The following is a 16,513-nucleotide window of genomic DNA, read 5'->3' as shown; positions in this document are numbered from 1 at the left end:
TTCAGGTGCAAGCGGGACGAGACCTACCCTTCTAGTGGTGACATAGTGATGTAACCTGCAGATAATACACATTGGGCAATTTTGCAATTATTTCACTTCACTCTTTGAAGGCAATACAATGTATAAAGCTGAATTAAAAAAAAAAAAAAGACCAAGCTTTAAACTGGTCAGTTTAAAGGAAGCCTAGAATAGCTCTGCAGGCTATGGTCTGATCTGGGCAGAGCAATTGAAAGGAATTTTCCTGGGAGGGAAATGGTGTTTTGGTACACAGCTCAGTTGGGGTTAAACCAAACTTTAGAGAATTGTTGAGGGAAATTATTTAGGACTTTGCACCACTACCTCCTTTTGAAATTGATGTGGAGCCCCCGTAAAATTTCTGTGGATGGACTTCCTTCTCCACAAGCATGACTTCCCATTTCCCATCTCGTGCTACAGCCAAATTTCCAACCAAATGCTGTTCTTGGGAAACAAGGAGCCCTGTCCCCAGGAAGATCAGTTAGGGAGAGATGGAAGTTTTGATATAGGAGTGGGAATCAGAAAACAAATCCCCCTTTAAATATGGATATTTTAGGTAGGTTCCAATCCTCTATCAGGTTAGAAGAAGTGATAAAATATCAATAGCCATTCATGATGTAAGAGGTAATTTTTATTTAAATCCTCAGAAAGCCTTGTCAAAGTGGTCCAGTATCCCTAAATTCAACAGCCTTACTCATGGGCAGAATTCATACCCCATATTTATACCCCAAAGCAAAAGGTATTTGAAAAATAACAATAATAATAAAATCCTTCTTGATCTCTGCCTTCTTTGTATGAGAGGTGTGATCTGTACATTGGAACAGTATTGTTTCCTCTCTAATTCTAGGTTCTGAGAAAGTATGCTGTTGATGTTCCTTCTTTATCTCTAATCCTTATCTGTAACAAACACTTTCCCCATTTCCCCCATTTATCTAAGATTATTTTAAAACTGGGAACTTCATTTTGGTGCTGTCTGTCTGTTACTTCTTTTCCATCTCCACCATGGTATCTTCATTTGCTTCGGTTATATGAACTCCCACATGGCAGCCTAATATCCTACCAAATTAATAGGTTTGCATGTCTCCTCTACTTCCTTTCTTTGGACAAAAAAGGTGGCAGGAGGAAATGTCAAATATCCCATCAGCAGATCCCTGGAAAAGAGATATTTTCTGCTTCCTGGTCCTCTACCATGGCATTGAGATGTAAAGCTATTGGCCGTCTCTGTCTCTAGCATCAACGTGAGCAGGCATCTTGTCTTGTTAGCATAAATAAATCAGGAGAATGTGGTAGAAACAGACTGTCTAGGGTCACACTTGCTGTTGTTATGGAGGCACCAGGCAGTCCTGAGATTCAGCTTTTCAAAAGAATCAGCAGAAGGATGGGTGCTCACGGCCGAACCTACCTTCAGCAGAAATATTCAACAGAGGTTTGAGTTCTATAGTATAGTTTGAGGATTAGGACTATAGGGAGTGTTGCTACTATTGAAATTAATGGTAAAATCTTGACTTCAATGGCAGTGTATTCAGGCTTCCAAACACAATGCTAGCTGATACACTAAACAAAAAAAAATTATACTTTGCTTTAAAAATAATGTCCATCTTAGTGGGCTTTAGAATGACGATTCTCACCTCTCCCCCTCGTTTCAATTACATCTGCAGAAATGCTATTATTATCAACCCAGTTCTTAGTCACTAGTCGAACTGTGTGTGCAGTTCCAGGCTCAAGTGCCTCGAGAGGCTGAGTCTTTGGGGTGGGTTTTACTGCTTCAGTAATCTTCCCGACAGCTTTACCTATGGAACGTACAGAGTCAAGTCATATACATGAATTGAGTTAGGGCCATGGAAGGCATAACAAACAAATTCTGTCAGGGGAAAAAAAAATCCTCATATCCTACCAAAGAGAACATTAATAAGCTCTGCATTTTCCTTCATAAAATTAGGTATACAATAACCAAAACAATCCTAATTTTGAAATGGGGAGATCGTTACTATAAATTGTTTTCCTAGCATAATTTCTTTGTAAATAATTTTAGAACTTTTCCCATTGTGAAAGACTACTGTGATTCCTAATAAGCAGGATGGTAGCAGAAGCTGAGAGTGTGACTTGTGACTTGCTGAAGGCTATTTCGGTACTGGAGATGAGAGCTGAAGACACTTTTCCCAGGTCGAAGTCCATCTAGGCTTTAAAAAGGAAATCCTACATCCATCATGAGTAGGGTGTCTAGAGCTCACGAATTCATACATATAGCAAAGCCAGCAAACTGTTAAAGAAATTCACGTCTGAGGCTGAAGCAAGGATCATTAGTTTTGAAACTGGAAAGCAAGGAAACAGAAGCATTGAGAGATTAGCAAAAGACAACTGAAGGGAACGAGAAAAAAAATTGGTTTGAACATAATAAAAAAAGACTGAACAGGATACACCCCCCCCCCAAAAAAAATCACCTATATAACCATTACAGTCAGTGCTTTACCATGGGATCCTAAGCCCTGAACAGTTAGTGGGCTTAAGAAACAGAGATGAAACACAGTGCTGGTGTAACTCTTGAGATATAATCCTGTACAGTAAGACATAATTATTTTCCTAAGCTTCTCCAGTCATGGATATTGCCCTTAGGCTAGTGAAAGCCCTCGAGTAGCCCATTGATGCTATGACAGCTCCATCACTACCCTCCCTCTCTGTCAAACTGAGCTGCCCTAGTAAAGTGTTTCTTTCTTTGCTGAAGAACTCTGGATGGACCACACTTTTCAGTATGATATTCCCTCAGCCCAGGAATCTGAGGGAAGGATCAGGAGCCCACTCAACTTCAAACAACTAAATGGCACTTGAAGCATTTTGAAATTCAACAAATATTCTATTTAACATAGAGGAGAAAAGGTCAGGAGAAATCAGGGGCTGAAAATTCTGAGGTCATACCAATAAATACACAGACTTTCATTCTTAAAATTTTCCGAATTACTTTTTGTTCTAGTGTTTTCTCCAAACACTCCAGTATACTCTCTTTGAGTAATCTCCGACTCCTTTTTGTTTCAAGAAGGCTGGTACACTCTTTCCAGTGCCTAAACCCCTTCCCTTGAATCACCAGTAATCATCTTGTATTTTTAACTGATTCTGAAGGTCTCCAAAGGCAGTTTCTAACCACACCAGACCAGAGATCTCTGCATTCTTTAGAACTAACTCCCTGTTTTATTGTGTAGATTATTTTCTTCACTCTCCAGAAGATCTACAGAAATTTCTACTTTCAATACTGACAATCAGACTTTTTGCTCTGAATGAAGTAGATCTGATTTCAGCCATAGCTGAAAGCACTTTAACACAGACAGGAGGAAAGTTGGCAAGGAAGTTTGGGAAGTAGACAAAAAGGGAGGGGGGGGGGAAAGGGTTTGGAATTAATTTACCAAACAGCACCATCAAATGCTCAGAGGAAATAACAACACTTGCTTTATTCTACAATTAACTAACCATCTTTGTACTCAGCCCCAACAGGTACAACAATCCACAATGTGGCATATGAAGCAGAGAGGCCACCCAAGAGATAAGGGAAATACAGCCAGAAAAGGTAAGTCCATGACTGTTGTCACCCCTGCTCAATGCACATCAATCAAGCCCCCCCCCCCGCCCCCGTAGTGAACTCCATCCTGATTGGGGCATCACAAAGTGTGTAAAACCCCAAATGGCCCCACACTTTCGCCAGCACAGAACACCCAAGGATATGGATGTGGGAGGCCACACACCTATTTATTTGTTGAGACAATCAATGTCACCTCTCCATTCGGTCCACTTGAGGCAGTTTATAAGTAAAATGTACTTATATGTTATGGATTGTTTCTTGTATTGTTTACATGTTTTATGTAAATGGCCCTGAGCCTCCGGGGAGGGTGGTATGCGTATGTATGTTTGCCAAAAACAGTAAAATTAACAAGGAAATCAACAAAGAAATAGTTGAACAATAACAAGCATTAAAAATGTCCAACATTCTCCAAAAGAAAGATTGTTTTACTATTTGAAAAATCAATAAAAATAGAGCAAAAATACATTTTTCTTTGATTTTGGAGCCAATGCTAAGAAGGCCCTGTCAAATGTAATCATGGTGATTTTGATGGTAAAGGCACAAGGAGTTATTTCCATCCATTCTTACAATGATGTTTAAGAGAAATGTGGGTACATAAATATAATTTAAATAGAATAAATACATTGAGCTCAGAGTATGTACTAGAGATGGCACAAACCACTTAATGAACCAAAATTCATCATGAATTTGGCCCAGTTCATATTAAAGGTTCAAGGGAGGGACTTTCCTCAGCATTTCCAAGATTTTTGTCTAGACTGGGCACTCAGACCCATTAGAAGCTGAAAAGGGCAGTTTGTCCATCATCTGGTGCCTACCGTGAGCCATTTAAACTGTTCATTTTGCTCCCCCTTTTCTAAGCAGAGGGAAACAAATGAGGCCACTGAAATGGCTGCCACCCATTTCACTGATTGGTTTCACTCCCCCCCTTAAAGCAGGATGGAGAGCAATTGATTGCAGAAATGGCTGCAGTCATTAAACCTACAGCAGACCATTTTACTTCCTCCTGCTTTGAAATAGGGTGCAGTGGCAAATGTACAATTTATATGGTTACTAGCCATTTCAACCTAACAGCTGATGGGCATACCCACCAAACTGTTCAGTTTAAATGGCTGACTGCCTTCAGCTATCTGTTTCACTTTCCCCCACTGCTAATTGGCACAAGTGAAACAGACCAGCCTAAACTGGCCATTTGGGTTCAAGGCTTTTGGTTTGGTTCAAAGGTTCTGTTTGGGTACACCCCAATCTGGTTCATGCCTATCCATTGTCTCAACAGTTCCCCTCCCCATTTTAAACAAGATACAAAATTATGTATCACAGACCATATGTCCTAACAACCTCTCATGATGGCTTAATAAACATGAGATACAAGATAGAACTTTGCAGAACTTCACAAGTTGAGAACTATTAGGTCAATTAAAACATTAATTGCCACTTTTTAAAGAAACTAACCTGTGGGAAGGACTAGTACTGCCATAATATTGTGCCTCCATGTTCCTTCCTAGCAAGGCACCCTAAAGAGATAGTGTGGTAAGTGGTATTAAAAACTTCTAAAAATTACAGAATGAGGAAACGTGTCTCTTGTCCAGTTCTTGGCATTCCATCAGGGCAAAGAAAGCAACTCCAGCCCCTAACAGATGAAAACTAGATTGTGAGCACATATAGTTAATATTGAGTTGGAAGTACTATTAAGACTATTAAGATTCTCATAACTATTATTTGGGATGCGTACACCATGGAAAAACTGACACCCTTTTCAACTAGTCTAAAAGTTTTTATAAATAGTTCTGGGTTTAATAGGAAGTCTACACTGAAATTCAAAATGTATATTCTCCAGAAGATCAGATTTCCAGAAACAGATTATGTAGAAATCTTCAGAGTGGAATTTGGGTAATAATTCCCTTTCAATTATACATAATCTGGACTACACAATCATATATAAGGACATACAAGAGAGGACCTGTTGAGTGTGCAATGCTGATTAGAACAGGGAAAGGAATGGAGAGCCTGGAAAAACAGAGGCAAAGACAAAACAGTCAGAAAATATTTTGTGGGTAATCCATTGAAGGCCAGAGCCATAGGAATTAGCTTTTTTTTAAAAAAAAAAAAAAAAAGATGAAAGCAGTTAAGTAATTTTTTCTAATATACAGGAGGAGAGAAGCAATAATAGAATAAAGAGACCACAAGCATTTCTCATCTTTCCACTGTGCCAAGGGACTCACATGAACATTAAACACAACTGCAATTTCAAAAGATTTCTCTTGGGTTTGAAGATTTATGAGAGCTTATGATGCTGGGGAAGAATAAGATAATCCTTTCCCCAAGATGGACTGTTTTGCTATTTCCTCCCAAAGTAAATGTGTCTGTTATGAAACACACTTATCACAAAATGTTGGCAAACATTATATTTTAGCGATCATTTAATACAAGAAATGGAAACTCAAACTAGAGATGTGTGATATTTGCCCCCAAAGAATGGCTAACAAAACCTTAGCAATATGCAAAGTAATTAGACATAACTCCAGGCCAAGTATCCTTCCTGATATCTCACTCTGAACAAAAAGGCTTTTTTCTAATAGCTGCTGGTTATGTTTTTCTAAAGACTGGTTGAAATGTCAAGACCTTCTCCACGTAATTCTAGGTAGATTTACTCATTTTGGAATGTAACGTGCAATAGAAGCGTTTGCTGGCAGGGGCTCATGGGAATTGTAGTTCATGAACATCTGGAGGACCACAGGTTGACTACCCCTGCAACAGAGTTTTTCACAATTGTCCCTAGCCAGACAAAGTTTGTGTGACTGCAGCAGCAGAAATATGTGTTGTCACAATCATGGATATTATCACTATGGTTTGCCCAGCTAACAAAAGACATTCTTCATGGGAATCCATCTCTGGAATGAACTCTGCATACAGCACATGGGGAAAAAATGTCGAATGTCTGAACCAGCTCTCAAGCAAGGTGCAAAAGATGAATTCTTTGTCCTTCTAAATAACTGGAGGTATTTTAAGGTAGATTTAGGGCATTCATAACTCACTGATATCATCTCTATACACAGAAATCCTGCCATCGTGTTCACCCTTGCTTAATGAATTAGTGGTTTACTACCAGTTCTTTGATTTGTCAAGCTCTGAAGAGACATCTTTCATTTCCTTTGGCAGATATCATGACTATCTGGATGCCCTGCCCCATCTACTGGGCCTTCTACAATTAACCTATTCAGTCAAAGCCAAAATGTACCATAACCCAGCAGTCCCCAACCTTCAGTCCGGGGACCAGTACCGGTCCGTAGATCAGTCGGTACCATGCCATGGCTCCTCCTCGTCCTCTTCCCTGGCTGCTGCCTCGAGAGCTGCCCTGCCACTCTGCTGCTGGCTCACCTTTGGTGCTCTCCAGTGGCCGCCATGGCTGGGGCTCCCCCTTGGCGTGGCACTGCGTAGCTGCTGCTGGCAGTGCCCCCCAATGGGCGGCAGGAAGTCAGGGGCACCAGTGGGAAAGCAAGTAGAGCACGGGCTCAGGTGGCGGCGACGTCCCTCGGCAAAAGACTACCCCCCCCCCCCGTGCCTCAGTAAAATTGTCAAGCATTGACAGGTCCCCGGTGATAAAAAGGTTGGGGACCACTGTTCTACACAATGGTGACTGCAGATCAAATTCCTGCAATAGCTGAAGGAAGCAAGCTCAGCCTAACAACAATGTTAGACATTTGGTATCAGTAAATAGGCTGATACTATTAGACACAAAACAGCCTGACATCCCAAAAAATTATGTAAAGCAACATGGTTGACTGTCTCATAATATTGATTCCTCGCCCCCCTCCCCAACAGGGTTATGTCACATACAAATCAGGTAATCTATGAAGTACACGAACATATTTGACTATTCTTTGTTAACACTTGCTCACATCTTCTGCTTATCTCATTCCCTTTGGCAAATTGGGGTGCCAATTTCACTTATTTTAACTGATGAATAGCTTGTTGGTTTGTCAGGGACATGGCTGGAGTTGCAGATTGGCCAAGCCATTCATTTGATTGTGTTATCACTGAGTGAGACAGATGTAATAGCATTAGTGAGGCTTTTATTTTGGAAGTTTAAAAGATCAGTGTGTAAGTCACTGAACATCACAATTAGAGAGTGCCTCCGAAATTTACGCTCCTGGTCACCAGCGTGAAGGTGGACATTACAGCTCCCTTCCTTTCTACCTCCTTCAATCCATCTGATGGATATGAAGAGAGTGGCTCTTCCCCCTCCTTCCCCAGCACTGCAGTAGAATGTAATCTTCATCCAAGATGCACTGTCAAATAGAATGCTTGGCAGATATCACCCCAAGATGAGGAGGAAAATGGGGGAAAGGAAGGAAGGGACTTTCAAGTCATTCCAAACTTGGAAAAGGGCTTAGTCAAAGCCCTTAGATATTGGTCAAGTATCAAACTTTCTTCCTTAAACAGTTGAAGGGGTGGAGGAAATACTGAGACAGGATGTTGGACTAGATAGGACTAGGAGGCTTTTCTAATATTTTTGTTTTCTATCTGTAATTACTATTGCAGGAGTAGTTGAATTGGTTGAAAATGGCCTTAGCCACATCTACGGTACTGCTGATCTACCTGTAGATCAGTATATATATGTTACTGTCCCTTGAACAGTGTGGATGTAGCAATACACCCCTTTTTACTCCTTTCAGTTTTACGGTGAACCTTTCAGTTTTGTCCATTCGGACTGTTGTCGTTCCCCTCTTGTCTACAATTTTACATCATTTATGCACAATTTATAGGGAAAACAATGAAAATTAGATAGATTAACCAGGAAGAAAACAACATAAGAAAGCAGATAATTTCATGAAGTGAAGACTGATGGGCTACATTCACATAAGGGAGAAGCAAAGCCAAGATTTCCTCATCAAACCTGAAGAAATAAAACATTGGATAACAGTAAAACAGCCTATCCATTCAACAAAAAGTGTCCTGTCATGAAATCATTAATTACAATTGCGAAAATCAAGTGCACACCCACTTGTTGTAGCCCTCCTTTTAACTTACTGCCTTCACTTATTGTTATTCCTTCTTCAGTGATCGGTTTCCCACAGCCTTGGAGGGTACATGCCTTTGCATAGAATTTATACTTTGTGCTCGCACTTAGATTGGAAAGCCTCAAGGTGAATGATGAAGGGTTGGTAATATTGACTTCATGCAAGGGTCCAATATCATCCGTTTCATTTACTGAAAAGAAGCAAATAATAAGGCTCAGTTATGAGGAGCACTTCAGAGCTCCTTAAAATGGGAGAAGCATGGCTCACTGGAATGCATGGCTGAGTAAAAAGGCATCACATCACAGAAGAAGAGTTGGTTCTTATATGCCGCTTTTCCCTACCCGAAGGAGGCTCAAAGAGGCTTAAAGTCGCCTTCCCATTCCTCTCCCCTCAACAGACACCCTGTGGGGTGGGTGAGGCTGAGAGAGCCCTGATATCACTGCTTGGTCAGAACAGTTTTATCAGTGCCGTGGCGAGCCCAAGGTCACCCAGCTGGTTGCATGTGGGGGAGCGCAGAATCGAACCCGGCATGCCAGATTAGAAGTCCGCACTCCTAACCACTACACCAAACTGGCTCTCTAGTAACACAGTAGGGGATACTTTTTATGACAGTCAGAAGAATCTCAGCAAAATAATACAAATCTGATGCAGACTTTGTTGTCATAATCAAGAAAAAAGGTGATGTACTCAGAGAAGTTGTTTGACCAATAACCTTTCTGAACTCAAAGATCTTGACCCACAGATATCCTTCACACACTATTAATTTAGCTTAAGGGTGCCAGTATCTCCAAAACTGGCAAACAATGTGGACCCATGTGTCAAATCAATTGGCAAGGAATAAAAGTGTAAAATAGGACAGAAAAAAAGTTCCTAAGTCTCTACTATGGCAGGAGGCCTCCCAGTAATAAGCAGTCTTTGTCGACAGCTACTCAGAGCAACAGTGGGGGAAACAGCTCTGGCTGCACCATAAATCACTTCTGGAGAAATGCAAACATGACATAGGGGTACCTCAAGGAATTGCTAGAAACTCTATGGTTTACATAAACTCTGCGATATGGGGATATGGAGAACACCCCTTCAATGGGTGATCTCCTTCCTCCAAGGTCAGGGACAAAGGGCTGCCATCGGGGAGGAACAGGCATGCCGTTATGAACTCCAATGCACAGTTCCATGAGGGACAATCTTCTCCCAAATACTTGTCAGCAACTTCATATGCCCTCTAGGCCAGTTTGTCTGGGGGTTTGGGCTGGGTTGACCCCAGTACAAACACCCAGCTCTACTTGTTAATGAGCAATTGGCCAAATAGTTCCCCTAAATCTCTTGCCAGATGTTTGGGAGCTGTGGTAGAGTGGCTCCAGCAAAGTTGCCTGAAGCTAAATCCCTTGAAGGGGGAGGTCCTGTGGCTGGTCAGGAAAGGGACCAGGTGAGGAAGTGTGCCTTCCCTTTCTTGACAGGGTGCAGCTGCAGGCTACACCATTAATCAGGAATCTGGGAGTGATTCTGGATGCCTCCTTGAATATGGAGGTGCAGGTCACTAAGGTAGCTCACCAGGTGTTTTTGCACCTATGCCAAGGGAAGTTATTAATGCCCTATCTGGCTCCTAGCCACAGTGATCCATGTGATGGTCACCTCCAGGCTAGACTACTGTAATGTGGTCCTGCCCTTATCCTTCATCCAGAAATTACAGTTGGTACAAAACACAACTGACCAGGTCCTTATAAGGACCCCATGGAGAACTCACATTTGACCTGTTCTCCAGCAGCTTCATTGATTATCAACTGAGTTCCATATCAGCTTTAAGATGTTGGTTATAATCTTCAAGGCCTTAGGTGGTCTGGGATATGTGTACCTGAGAGACCACCTCGCCAAAGAACTCATTCAGCAAACTCCAATCTGCTGACAATCCCCAAGGGCAAAAGAGGTGTGCTTGGTCTCAACCAGAGCCAGGGCTTCTTCGGCCTTGGCTCCAGCCTGGTGGAATGAGCTATCAGCAGAAATACAGGCCCGCACGGAATTTAAAAATTTCAGGAGGGTCTACAAGATGGCACTCTTCCACCAGGCATTGGTTGATATCCTGGATTGTACCTCTAAATGAGCCCCCCAACTACCCCGCATCCGGGGTGACCCAGTTTCAAATTGGCTGCTAGGCTGGGCTTTCCATTCTGCAGCAGTGTCTGTTGTAGCTTCAAGCTTCTTTTTTAAAAAGCATCCATTTGTGTACTTACTTATCTGGTGTTGTAAAATGTATCCAGTGACAATTCCATTTGGTTTTTTTGGTGGTCCCCATGACAGCGTTACTGAGTCTTTATCAAAGTTCAGTATCTTTAGGAAATGTGGTTTTTCAGGGACTGTAAAATAGGAAAAACGGTATTAAACTTTCTCAAGGCTGGCTCATTCTATATTACCTCTGGAAGCATGCAATATCTTTCTGATACCCACTCTGGACCCATTAGGCAACCTTGGGTTTTCTTTTTGGTTTTTAATGAGCTGCCTGATATGTTCCACTTCAAGCATTCCTTCACATCTTCCCTAAGTATTGCACTGTTTCAGTTGAGTCTCATCACCATACAGTAGCAATTTTGATATTCACACAGATGTTGTACCGGCATTAACTGTGCTCGCATTTAAATCTCATGAACAAATCACAATTTATTCATGAGGAGGAAAAGGCTATAAGCACAAGTGACTGGGGGCTGTTCCGCAAAGTGCTGATGTTGCTGAAGTCTAACTGTTGTGTAACGCTATTTTTTTAAACATTATGCACGATGTTGTACACAATCTAAAACACTCCTGCAACACTCCCACAAAAAGTGCTTCGATGTAGCACTTTTCAGGGAATCATCAAAAGTGGATTCCCCCTTAAAAAAACGCTTCACTCCCGAGAACAACTTGCAACACATCCAAAAACAACATGTGCGTTCTCAATATAGTGGTAGAAAGAATGTCCCTCCCTAGCTCTCGCCCCCGAGCTTCCGGACACGCAATCACCATTTCTTCCCCTTTAAACCGGCTAAAGCAATGAATAAGCAAGGCTTCTTCGGCTGAAGTCCCTCCACAGAAGTGCTTAACAGTAAAACAAAGCTCCCTTCTGCAATTGTCTTTAAACTTTCCAAGCACAATACAGCACCCTGTTCGACACTGCCTGTTATTTTCAGCAAGAAATTGCACCCATCGGGGGGGGGAGGGGATTTTTGTTTTACTTGAAGAGCATGTAAACAATTAAGTACCAGCTCCTACCTAAGTACCAGCAAAAATGGTCTTTCTGAAACAACGAACGAACAAATATTCGTTGCTACTAGTGTTTTCCGATTTTTAAAAAACAGATTTTAAAGGGAAAGGGGCTTTCCGGGAACACAAACACAACAGTTCATTGGCTGTTCTGTTTGATTGATTGCTAGGGGTGGGAAGAAGCATGGAAAGAAAAAAGAAGCACGCCTCCTTTGTCGTGATTCCGGTGAGACTGGAATCGTGTGGGTAACGAAAACAGCACTAGTGGGAGAGCCTTTTTTCTGCTAGAAACGGTTGTGTGCATTGTCAATACCTGCTGCTATTAACTGAAGCACTTTACAATTGTGCTTACATTTGGCTACATTGGCATTAGTGCGGAATGGCCCTGGGTGTTCAAAAGTAATACCCAGATAGATTGCAAATTTTGCAAACTAAGTCAACATCATGGTTCAAGCAGTTTAAATATGACTATCGTAATTAATTAAGATTCCTAATTATAATCTTAAGGCAGCTTTCAGATCACTTCATTTTGAAACGATGTCCACGGAGATCTTGGTTGGCCATTATAGCTGTATGTAAAAAAAAAAAGTGTTTTTGTATTTCTCTTTTGTTACATAGGGCAGGATCCCTGCCTCATGTGCTAGCACACTGTACTCCATAACCCGTAGTACATCGCAACAGTCTAAGCTTGGGAGCAAGCCAGACACAGAAACACAATGAAACACCCTGACCAGACACACTGCTAGGACAGAATACATCTTGGAAACCAGGACATGCCTTGCTTTGTCCTCTGCTACAGGTTGGAATTTCAGGTGCCTTTGGATTCTGATTCCTCAACCCCCACCCCATAGTTTTGCTGATAGCGTGGTCTGGCAATAACCGGTTTGGCCAGGGGCTCTTGGCCAATTTCTTTGTCTCCTACCCATGACTCACACTTGGCCGTTCTGCCAGGGGAATAATCCCATCACCCAATCTCTAGGATGGTTCCTTTTGTCTAAGGCCATTAACAGCCATCTCTAACTTGGGCCAGCAGTTGTCTAACATCAGGCTCAGTGGGGATTTCCAACTAGCCTCCCACCTGGCTTGCATCATGTAGGCCAGCCCCCGCCCAAACCCTATATAAACTATGGCTTTAGCAAGCCACTTCAAGTAACTTCCTCTTGAGCTTGTTTGATTCAGATCCAATTTGGAACTCCTTATGTGCTGGTTATACACCCTGCTTTCTCTTGCCTATCATCTCTATGGAAAGGTAATTGTACTGGACTCTCTGTTCTTCTCTATACAATTGCTTGCTAAGTGTGTTAGATCTATTTATGTTTTTATTATTTTCTATCTAATAAAGACTGTTATTATTTTTACAATGTACCAACGTTGCCTGCCTTGAGTTCTTAAGGGTGTAATCACCTCGTACAACATTGGTAATCAATCCTTAAATGCTACGTTACTGCTCTCTTGCTTAGCTATTCCCCATGGCTTAATACACATGTCACAGGACACATGTAAGCGGGATTCAGGTAACATCATGCACAAGCTCTGGATAATTTACCTGATTACATATTTGAATGTTTACTTTATTCTCATCCCAGGGACAAATTCCTTGATGAAATCTTATGTGGCTCTAACCTTACTCTGTTGGAAGAAGCAGAGGGTGGGTAGGTGGCAGCCCACCCCTCCACAGCCTGACTAATCTGGCCTTTAGAAAATATGGGGTTGGATGGGGACTTTGGGGACCTGTGTAGACACTGTTGTATGGGTAGGGGGTAGGAGGGCCAGTGCCCCTCCAAAGCAGCTGTTTTCTCCAGGAGAACTGATGCCTTCCTTCCCTATTTCCTGCCCACCCCTCTCTTTTTCTTTCATCCTGTCTTTCTTTCATCTTCCTGAACGTGTCCAGGCCCCCACCTGCAAGTTACCAACACAGCTGGCTGCATATGGAGGAGGAATCAAACCCATCTTTTGAGATTAGAGTGTGCTACTCTTTAGCCACTTCACCACACTGGATCTCAAGATCGAGCAGAGGGGTGGGGAGGGCCAGAACCCAGGAAGGTCACTGTGCAGGTGTATGTATGTGCTAGCACCCGCTGTATTCCTGGGTGCAATGGGCTTTGTCTATAGTATAAATTAAATTCTACTACTACCAAGCACTAGGGATGCACTCAGAAGTCAAACTTATGATGTTTACAGGTATTGATTACACGTGAGCTGATGACCCGATCTGGTCCGTTTGTGCCAAAGAGCTAGAAATGGCTGCCAATGGGGTTTGCATTGGAGTTTTGCAAAGGTGTGCAAAGATGCTGCTGATTCAGACCAATCAGCTGCCACTATTGTCACTAGCAGAAGGCAGGTATTAAAACGCAGCATGCATTTATGACTGATTTATATGATTTCTGATTAATTGGTCTGCTAAGAAACCATCTGGTGAGGCTAGCAGTCATGCAACAAGGATGGAGGGGGGAGCTGAATTTCATGGGAATGCAGCTATGCAGTAAATATACAAACAAACAAATTGTACAGCATAGTGAGAAAGAACTACAATGAAGCAGTTTCTGAACAATCATGAACAAGTCAACAAATGGTTGAGCCGGTCACAAAATGTTGTTCTTGGTTCAGTGCTGGTTAAGAGGTTTTGAGCCACATGAGTGGTTGTTCAAACATCCCTAGTTACCCATAGGCTTTTTTCTTCCTCCCTATATGTGCTACACTGAGATGGAAGTCTTCAATCTAACTAATATTTGCTGTGGCAGCCAAAATTTAAATTTAGGAAAGTAGAAAACTGTCTATTATGCCCATTACTGAACATCACCATTAATTATGATTAGATTGACTTCTCCACCTTGGGTAAGCCAAGAGGAGGGAGCCCAGGCTTCTGAGGGCTTCAGGTTCACCGCAAACAAATTGGGTCTGTATGCAGCAATTGAGAACCAGCTGGAAATGCAAACCCTTTGGCAAGGCAACAGTGGAGAAACAGACCAAGAAATACCACTTCTACTGTGGCCCCAGAAGCCTGTTTTCTATCTTATTCTCTCTTAGACATCCAACTAGACATCGACCCACTTCCAAAGGTCAATTCATCCAGTTCATTTTACAAAGCATTACACACAGCTTTGAATACAGACTTCAGATGAGAACTTCCAAGAACTACTGAAACAACACAAGCCTCACACTTCCTCTTCACATTTCATTGTAATATCTGAGAGTGGTACAATTTCTGCACAGATTTGCCATCCCTGGTGTGAGGTACGTTCATGCACTCTCCCTTGGAAAAAGAGGTGCAAGCTTGCATTTGAGATATTAGCAAAAAAAAAAAAAAAAGGGCAAGAATGGGACTGTATCCCACGCATCTGTTCCACTAACTCTGGCATTTTGTTGTGGGTACAAGAAGCCGTTCTTTGAGGTTTTTTGTGCGGGACAGAAGTGCTGAAGTTAGCCTAAGAGATCTGTGGGATCCAACCCTGTGTGGAGGATTATGAGTTATATAGATACTCCCAAATGATGCTCCCCTTCTTAAAGATTTCTAAGGACACAGAATATATTGGGATCATGCACAATAGCAATAATTTTGTGAAGCCCTAAAGCACAATGGCAGTGATTGCATATGTAAAGCTGTTAATGATTCATCTGTATTCATCAGTCCAGCTGTGCCGAAAGAAGTGTTGATAAACAAAACATCGGGACACAGCAACATATGAAATCAGTCTAAAGATGCACACTTGATAGCTCTGACTGATAACGCCCAGTCAGGGGGGGAAATGCCTAGCACAGCTGCCATGAAGAAATTTGGAAATTAGTTACTTCTCCCCCCCCCCCCACTCTGCATCATTTGTCCATCCTTACCTCCCTCTGGGGTTTGGAAATCGTATGCGAGGCTTTCTGGTCCAGTCCCTTTGGAATTAAAAGCCAAAACAGTTAAACGATATTCACTAAATGGCTCCAGACCAGGAATCATTCCGTCATTTCGGTCGGCGTTAAACGCCAGAGAATGTTTCTCAGGGTGATGGTTTTTCCCATCCAGGCGACTTCTTATTTTCCACCAGCTGACCTGTAGGGAGAAGGCCAGTTCTGTCACAAACTCATGAGGCAGAAAGTAACTGTGCTATTTATTCTATGACAAATATTCTACAAAAATACTTTGATGAAAATCCCAAAAGCACAGTAAAGAAAGAAAAATTCACCACCTTATAACCTCTCAGGTGACCTCGAACTCTGTCCTTTGGAATCGTAGACCAGATGGCTTTAGCCAGAGTACTGTTGATGACCTGCACAATTACATTGGATGGGGCTGCTTCTGGAACTAGATACAAGGAAGGTGACACGGTTGTGTTAGTCACAGTGTTTGGTGGTTAGTTTTGAAGTAGAGCTAAGCTGAACAAATAGCTTAAGAAGAAAAAAAGTTGTTTCTTATATGTTACTTTTCTCTACCAGGACTCAGAGTCTCAAAGCGACTTGCAATCACCTTCCCTTTCCTCTCCCCACAACAGACACCCTGTGAGGAAGATGAGGCTGAGAGAACCCTGATATTACTGCTCGATCAGAACAGCTTTATCAGTGCTGTGGTGAGCCCAAGTTCATCCAGCTGGAGGAGCGGGGAATCAAACCCAGCTCCCCAGATTAGAAATCAGCGCTCCTAACCACTATACCAAGATGGTTCTCAACACAAAGCTAGCCCTCAATTAAAATTGAGATTAAA

General features: G+C 42.1%; 1 protein-coding gene across 10 annotated transcripts in view; it reads right to left on the bottom strand.

Moving 5' to 3' along the window:
* CHL1 (cell adhesion molecule L1 like) overlaps window positions 1-16,513 on the bottom strand; it is a 305,295-nt gene that overhangs the window by 15,970 nt on the left and 272,812 nt on the right. For 9 of the 10 annotated variants that reach the window (XM_077325211.1, XM_077325215.1, XM_077325209.1 and 6 more), the window contains 5 exons: window positions 16,002-16,117; window positions 15,661-15,865; window positions 10,827-10,949; window positions 8,612-8,791; window positions 1,644-1,805 (listed from right to left, as the gene is read on the bottom strand). In XM_077325211.1, the coding sequence (XP_077181326.1) occupies window positions 1,644-1,805; window positions 8,612-8,791; window positions 10,827-10,949; window positions 15,661-15,865; window positions 16,002-16,117 (786 nt within the window). The remainder of the gene's footprint in view (window positions 1-1,643; window positions 1,806-8,611; window positions 8,792-10,826; window positions 10,950-15,660; window positions 15,866-16,001; window positions 16,118-16,513) is intronic. The other variant, XM_077325220.1, reaches the window with a different exon arrangement.

Source organism: Paroedura picta, chromosome 3, assembly GCF_049243985.1.
Source record: "Paroedura picta isolate Pp20150507F chromosome 3, Ppicta_v3.0, whole genome shotgun sequence".
Lineage (NCBI taxonomy): Eukaryota > Metazoa > Chordata > Lepidosauria > Squamata > Gekkonidae > Paroedura > Paroedura picta.
The sequence above is the reverse complement of the archived record's forward strand: the minus strand, read 5'-3'. Positions and strand labels throughout refer to the sequence as shown.